We start from the raw sequence: 8,486 nt of genomic DNA, 5'->3' as shown, positions 1-8,486 counted from the left end.
ATATATACAGTTTGTCAACATTGTGTTTGCAAAACGAAAAAATGTTACAAATGTTTGTTAAATGCCCAATAAAAACGATTTAATTTTGAAATAAAAAAAAAATTAAAAAGTTTACAATTAATTTAAACATTTTTCTTTATATTAAACTAAAAATTAATCAAAAATATCGTTAGAACAATAAAATAATTCACAAAAACAAAAATAACACCAAATTTGTTGTGTCAACATTGTGTTTGCAATTTTGCAATTTCTTATTTTTAACGGGACAGAATACCGTTAGATGTGTCTGGGTTTTTCTGTTTGTTATAATATTCTGCAAAAACTGTTCAATTTCTTTGTTATTTAATAAAGTAGAGTGTTTTAAGTGAAGGAATAACTAGAATACACGTGATTAAATATGGCCTGTAAAAGAACAAATTCAAATAATATTGAGTTATTATGTTATAATTACTACCTCGGTAAATCTGCTAAGGAATAAAGTCTAATGTTTAATATTGGGTTAAGAACAATTAATAATATCATAAACAAAACATAAAATGAGGATTGCATTAGTTTAAAACCAGCAGGCCACCGTATTAAACCATTGTCTGATCGCCATATAAGAAGAGTATTGCGAATAATTGATAAAAATCCTTGAATTTCCTTACGATCATTGGCATTAGGTCTGGAGAAGCTATTTAATATTGTTGTTAGTCACAAGGCAATAAGAAAAGTGCTATTACAAAACATTTATTCTTCGTAAGTTGCACGTAATACACCGTTGTTATCTATTCAAAAAATTGAAAAACGATTTCAGTTTGCTAGCACACATTTAAAATATGTTTCAGAGTACTAAGATGATGTGATTTTCTGGGACATTATGCTTTATTATCATGTTTGTGTGGGTCATGCATTATAATAAAGCTTGATTTCCACTTCGTCCCAAGAAATCACATCATCTTAGTATTCTGAAACATATTTTAAATGTGTGCTAGCAAACTGAAATCGTTTTTCAATTTTTTGAATAGATAACAACGGTGTATTACGTGCAACTTACGAAGAATAAATGTTTTGTAATAGCACTTTTCTTATTGCCTTGTGACTAACAACAATATTAAATAGCTTCTTCAGACCTAATGCCAATGATCTTAAGGAAATTCAAGGATTTTTATCAATTTTTCGCAATACTCTTCTTATATGGCGATCAGACAATGGTTTAATACGGTGGCCTGCTGGTTTTAAACTAATGCAATCCTAATTTTCTGTTTTGTTTATGATATTATTAATTGTTCTTAACCTAATATTAAACATTAGACTTTATTCCTTAGCAGATTTACCGAGGTAGTAATTATAACATAATAACTCAATATTATTTGAATTTGTTCTTTTACAGGCCATATTTAATCACGTGTATTCTAGTTATTCCTTCACTTAAAACACTCTACTTTATTAAATAACAAAGAAATTGAACAGTTTTTGCAGAATATTATAACAAACAGAAAAACCCAGACACATCTAACGGTATTCTGTCCCGTTAAAAATAAGAAATTGCAAAATTGCAAACACAATGTTGACACAACAAATTTGGTGTTATTTTTGTTTTTGTGAATTATTTTATTGTTCTAACGATATTTTTGATTAATTTTTAGTTTAATATAAAGAAAAATGTTTAAATTAATTGTAAACTTTTTAATTTTTTTTTTATTTCAAAATTAAATCGTTTTTATTGGGCATTTAACAAACATTTGTAACATTTTTTCGTTTTGCAAACACAATGTTGACAAACTGTATATATTATCAAACGAAGAAAATCACAGCATACTTCCTTAAGAAATAAGATATACATGTAAGCAAAAATAAATAATAGAAAAGATGGGTTATATGAGACATAGTACTATTCACTCCATCTCTCATAATCTAAGCAAACAACAAGTCTTCGAGGGCTACTGTTTACTGTTAAAACATTTACTGGATAGCAACTGCCACTGTATAAGCACTGAAATCCTCGACTAAATAGATCTTCATGACTATACTCATACCAATAGGTGCTTTCGGCAGCAACTAGTCGTGAAATAGTCAAACATTTTGGTCACTAAAGAAAAAAGTGTTACGAAAGCAATAAGCGAACTATTGTGAACCTTTATTGGAAATTTCGCAAATTTGATAATTGTGGAAATAAAATATTTCAAAAATTTGCAAAATTGTAGAAAATAAATATTTTAAAAATATGTACATGTAAAAAAGAAAAAATTGAATATATCCTTTTTGTTTATTATTCATTTTAATTTTAATTTTAGCTCAATTATTTTTTTTTTATCAAAATGTAATTTGCTTGCGTTATATGCACATATGCAAGATTTGTCAAAACATAATATTTGACAGATTGCAACAGTGATGCCAATGTTACGCTTAGCGCCTACAGACTTACTGTTTTCTACCACATTTGCAAGCTACCAAGAGCACCTAAGAAGAAAATTCATGGTCCCTTCAAAGTCATTTATTGTGTTTTTTACAACATGCTTATCTACTTCTCCCATACAACTACGAAAACTACTCGAAAGTAACGAAAGAAAACATGTAAAGTGACATATATGCTGTTAAAATGTTCAGAGTTAGATTTTACTCGCAAAAAATTGTACTTCTTAAGTGTCAAAACTTAAAATCATGTGAGTATTTTATTTACTAACAAATTCAAATACATAAATAAGTACATTAATTTCAATATATCAGATGAAAATAGTTAGCATTTGCACTGCTAATATTCATTTTGTTTTCTTTTATTTAAATTAATTAATTTTCAATGTTTAAACTTTTTGTATGTCAAATTGTACACAACACAACAAACATGTCAAAAAAACAGCATTTAACATAAGGTGTATTCTTTTGACATAATTGTTAAGCACAACTTCTGGTTGCTTAAGAATAGTTTTGCATCACTGCCTAAAATCATTCACAATAGATAAGTTTCAAGACCATTCTTATGCGATTGGCAGTTTCAAGAAAGTGTGCTTATTTTTTAAAAAAGCTGCAATTTGTTTAAACCAGACTTATTGTTGTTGTTGTTTTCAAACTCTTAAAGAAAAAAATAACGCTTAAGTCAAAAAGGCGGTTAAAGGCTCTCAGTGAAATTGAGAAAACTCTCTCGCAAGCTTCGCTTTGGGTAAAGAAAGGATTCATACGTACTTGTCAGAATACTAAAAATTAAATAAAAAATTAAAATTATTTGATTTGATTTAATCGTATAGCCATAATAATAATTTTAATTAAAATGATCTAATATATAAAAATTTTCTTTTCAATAAAAAAATTTTTTTCCTATATTGTCTAAAAAATTTACATTTTACAACACAGACTACAAAAATTTGCTCTACTTTGATTCGATCAGCTGCTGCGTTGCGAGTAATTATTTGCGAAGTGATTGGTGCGCTTGTTCGATTTCTGATTAGCTGTCACTCCTGTTATCGATAAATTGTGTTGTTTGACCTGAACTAGCTAAGCTGTCAAAAAAATTCTATACTCAGAGTTTTTGCATCACTAAATTTTATTTAGTTTTGTGGGTGAATTTTTCTTGGCCTATTTTCGGTAAAAATACAATCTAAACGAAAAAACATTTGCAATTTGTGTGTGTTATAATTTGTATAAAATTTTTGTTGGTTTCTTTCGTTGTTGTGTGTGGTAAATTTGGCCTAATGTACGCAAAATGAAAGTAACAATTAAATCATGGATGGGAGTAGCAACTTGGCGTTGGGTAGCTAATGACGAGAATTGTGGTATATGTCGTATGTCATTTGAAAGTACTTGTCCCGAGTGCAATTTACCAGGTGACGACTGTCCCCTCGTTTGGGGTGTTTGTTCCCACTGTTTCCACATGCACTGCATCGTTAAGTGGCTGAACTTGCAACCGATGAACAAGCAATGTCCAATGTGCCGCCAGACTTGGAAGTTCAATATGCATTAATTGAAACGTATTGGAAAAACAAGTATGCAGCACCAAAGTATTAATATGTAAAGTTAAAAGGCGGTAAATTATATAAATTATACATTAAATACAAACAAAAAAAAAAAAAACAAAAAACATTTACAACGCCAAATAATAAATTAAAAAAATTTTACTATAATTGAAAAATTATTTATAAAAAGTATTTAACGCATTGAAGTAAAAACGTATTTAAATTTAGCAAAACAAAGTAGCAAAATGGATAGAGAACACAAATTGCCGGGATTGCCGCCGCTGCCAAAAAGTTTAAGTGCCGCGGCAGCTACAACCGCAGTCACATTTGGCACACACTCGAACAGAGCCTCGCCTTTGAGTCACGCACATCACACGGATAACGATTTATATTTAGGCGCTTCCACTTCAGCTGCAGCACGTATGCGTCAAAATCAACGTCACGGTAGCCTTTCGTCAACACAAGAATCGCTCAGCGATCGCGAGAGTATACACAGTCGCGCCTCATCTTCACATAGTAGCCAACATACAACACCAACCAACAACACCGACAAGGCTAGCAGCAGCTCTAGCTGTACACTGGACACACAGCTGGCCATACTCAGACGCGAAATGTATGGGCTGCGACAATTAGATCTTTCACTACTATCACAACTGTGGGCTCTTAACGAATCCATACAAGGTTTTCGCGTATTTCTGCAAGAGCAAGATGTACTCTCACCTCCATCACCATCTTCACCCACGCCCTCTGATACAAATTCTCTTACTTCTGAGCCAGAAGATGAATCATATGCAACACGACCACAACTAATGCAGCCCACAGTCAAGTCATTACCAGGTGGTTCCACGACATCTCATGCATCAACTAGTTCCGCTTCAGGTGCATCAGGCTCCTCATCTGCTGCTTCTTCAATGGGCAAACATGGTCCAGCACCACCATTGCCACAACGCGCATATCAACATCATCATCTCATGCAGGCACATGCAACCAACAATTTGCATGCACAACCACAACTGCCACGTGTACTGCAACAGCGTATGCGTCATGCGCCACCACCACCACCAGCACGCAACAAACTCAGCGGCAAGCTACCAATGCAAGTGGTCATGAAACCGGGCATGCAACAACTGCACCATCAACAGTCGCCAATGAGTAAAGCTGCCGCTTTGCAACTACAACAAGCAGCCAGCAAGGTGCCGCCACCAATACAGCAACGCCATGCATGACAAAACCCGTTCTTGGACTAGGAGTATCCCAGTTCAAGAACCGAACGTAAAGTCTAAATGAACTCGGCATGGCGCTGTACTGAGTGCAGCAAGTATAAACATAAAACGACTTTAAGTCAATTCAATAATCTTAAATAATAATTTATATAAACAATATTAAATAATATTAAACTTAATGAGAATATATAAAAATACATTGAGCGTTTATTGCAGCGGAAGTGGGCACTGTGTCAATTACTTTGTTGGCCAGCAGTGGACAGCATGCGGCAAACTGTGAGCAGTTATTTAACTTATTTAGAACAGTCAAAAAATCAAAAAAATCAAAAATATATATAATAAGAGAAATATGTAAAGCAAAACCAATTTATTAATTATATACATACTATATATATTATATACATTAAAACTTGCCATTTTGCGAATTAGTTTATAAAATGTTTCTAAATATTTTTAAATAAAATATGATTAAATAAAAGAACATAATATTAAAAAATTTAAAGAGAAAATATTTATTGTATTTAAAATAAGTGACATGTTTGCTATTTATTATATTTCAAATTAATAAACAAAGAATATATATAAAAAAATTAAAATTAAACATTTAAAATAACTGATAAAATTATTCTTCACAACAAAACGCAAAAAATCAAGGATGAGATCCTATTTTATAAATATAAGTCGCTTTTTCTGAATTTCGAAATAATTATTAAAAAAATTTATACTCAACTTGTTAAAATTTATATTAAAAAAAACAAAAGAGAATTGAGAATAGAAAACAAAATAATACAAAATATTATTAAGCTGAAAAATATTTAAATATTAAACTTATACAAAAATGAAAAATAAAAAAATTAATCGAAAGCTACGAAAACTCATTTGTTAAAAGTTTTATTATACACAATAAAAATATTTAATTATTATTAGCTAAAACACATTTTAAATGTAAACACATATGTAAACAAGGCGCATTTTATTGTAGCGCTAACTAAACTAAAAAACTAACCCTAACCAAACCTAAACTCTTAGGCCTAACTAATCTAGACGTTCCAAATCTCATATATAAGCATAAGTTATATAAATTTATACTCTCCTACCTAAATTATATAGAAAAATATTGTACTTTTAAACTAGAAACATACAAACAATTACAAAAATTATCGAATCAAACTTTACATATGAGACTTGTATTATATGCGTTTATACTATATAGTAACTATTGGAACTATCAAGTTTTATATATGACTAAGAAATTTACTCAATAATATTTAAAAATTATATTTAAAAAAAAACTAGTTTATTTAATTTTAATAGTGGCTGAAAACAAAAATATTCATGTGTGCATATTATTATTTAAGATATGGAAAAAATCAAATATATATAGATTATAGATTATAGTAATTATCGATAAATAATAAGTATATTTACTGATGTGCATATAAACCTATATAGATTAAGGAATATACAGTACTTTTTCGCACTTTAGCTGATTTGAACCGATTCAAATCAAAAAATTCGCATTCGTTTAAAGTGAACTATCCTATCGGTTATAACAAACCATATTTATATATAACAACTTTTTTATTTTTCAATTAATACGAACAACAATTTGACTATAAGCTAAACTTATATTCTGTCTATATGTCTATAGCAACTCAAATAGTAAACGGAAATTATCTCTGTTGTTCTCTATTGCTTGCTCTCTTGCAAGTAATATTTAAGTACTTACAAACTAAGAATAATTGATTTTAAAACAAAGATAGAAATATTTTCCTTTAAAATATAATTATAAAATTATACAATACTTTTAACAAAACTTCAAATTTAAACGACACAATTCAACTGTTAGCTCGGTGAATCGGTTAACAGGCGAATCTGTGTTGCATTTGCCATTTATGGTTCAAAATTATATATAGGCAATCGATGTATATTTCCAAAGTCGAGAGATAATGGATATTTGCAAATATCTGAAACAGCTGTATGGTCAATCAAATGGCATCACATAATTTTGTTAATTTATTCTACATACACTAAAAAACATAATAGCATATATAGTTATCAAAGTGAAAAGATTGCTTTATATAGATTTCACTTCAAACGTAGTAATTTTTCGATACCTTAAAGTTCGAAATCGGTTTAAATGAGAAGTACTGCATTTCAGTATATATATTTATATATATAATATATTTATTATAATATAAATATTTATTTATATATAATATATTTATTTATATATAATATATTTATTATAATATAAATATTTATTTATATATAATATATTTATTATAATATAAATATTTATTTATATATAATATATTTATTATAATATAAATATTTATTTATATATAGTATATTTATTATATATATATATATGCATGTGACTAACATACACTGTATTCTATATACATTAACTAAAACAATACATAATTGTTTATTATATGTATCGAAATTAAATTGTAAAAAATTTGTAATTATACATTTATGTATTAGTTCTAAATTTAATGAATACGCAACTATTAATATGTTATATATATTATTTATTAATTAATAAATAATTATTAATATATTAATTACATATATTATTTATATATTGATAAATTTATATCTATACTTTTAATCCATATATTTAACTGTTTGCAGTTTAATAATATGTATAAAAGTTAAACCAAATACTATTTATTGCTTGCAAAAGTTATATATTGATGGGTTTTATATATAAATGAATTTAGATTTGTTTTTTATATGTATATGTGTTAAATTCTTCTATTAATTTATTAAAATATGGAGCTATATCTGTGCACTGATTCATGTTTATTTAAATTTATAATTATATAGATTAAGTATTTATTATTATCCATATTACTTAAACATAATAATGCACTCCATAGATCTATTGTGGTCATGGTACCTCTAAGAATGTGCTATAACCATACATTTCATTTTTCTGGTTTGCATATTTAATAATAATAATAAATCCTGTTTTATAAAAATTTATGTATATATATAAATGTTTGTTTAAATATATATTGTAATATATCAACAACTATACGAATTGATGAATTAACCGTATGCTCATTATTGAAGCCATCAATCTGTATACATTTTGTTATATATAAAATAAGGATCATATATGCTCTCTATTATAATCATATACATATATAAATTGTATTATATATACATCTACATTTAATTTGATTTTTTTATTTATTTATATGATACTTTAAACATACGTTATAAATTAGAGTGAGACACAATACCAATTTTAGTTTAAAGTTTTTGGTTTGGTTTTATAATGATCGAAAATTTTGCATGTACTTGAATTTTTTGCTGTAGT

General features: G+C 27.9%; 2 protein-coding genes across 2 annotated transcripts; both read left to right on the top strand.

Annotated features, from left to right (window-relative positions):
• Positions 1–3,311: 3,311 nt before the first annotated feature.
• On the top strand, positions 3,312–4,064 carry LOC119689729 (anaphase-promoting complex subunit 11). Its single transcript, XM_038104623.1, has one exon. It carries the CDS (start codon positions 3,680–3,682, stop codon positions 3,935–3,937), a length of 258 nt encoding a protein of 85 aa, XP_037960551.1. The 5' UTR covers positions 3,312–3,679; the 3' UTR covers positions 3,938–4,064.
• On the top strand, positions 4,062–5,509 carry LOC119689728. The gene has a single exon (XM_038104622.1). The coding sequence runs from the start codon at positions 4,175–4,177 to the stop codon at positions 5,153–5,155; it is 981 nt and encodes a 326-aa protein (XP_037960550.1). The 5' UTR covers positions 4,062–4,174; the 3' UTR covers positions 5,156–5,509.
• Positions 5,510–8,486: the final 2,977 nt, after the last annotated feature.

This window comes from Teleopsis dalmanni, chromosome X, assembly GCF_002237135.1.
Source record: "Teleopsis dalmanni isolate 2A chromosome X, ASM223713v2, whole genome shotgun sequence".
NCBI lineage: Eukaryota > Metazoa > Arthropoda > Insecta > Diptera > Diopsidae > Teleopsis > Teleopsis dalmanni.
This window is presented reverse-complemented; position numbering and strand designations above follow the sequence as displayed.

Bases quoted from the DNA above. Each gene is read 5' to 3' on its own strand.
- LOC119689728 (XM_038104622.1), top strand. From the start codon at position 4,175: ATGGATAGAGAACACAAATTGCCGGGATTGCCGCCGCTGCCAAAAAGT.
- LOC119689729 (XM_038104623.1), top strand. From the start codon at position 3,680: ATGAAAGTAACAATTAAATCATGGATGGGAGTAGCAACTTGGCGTTGG.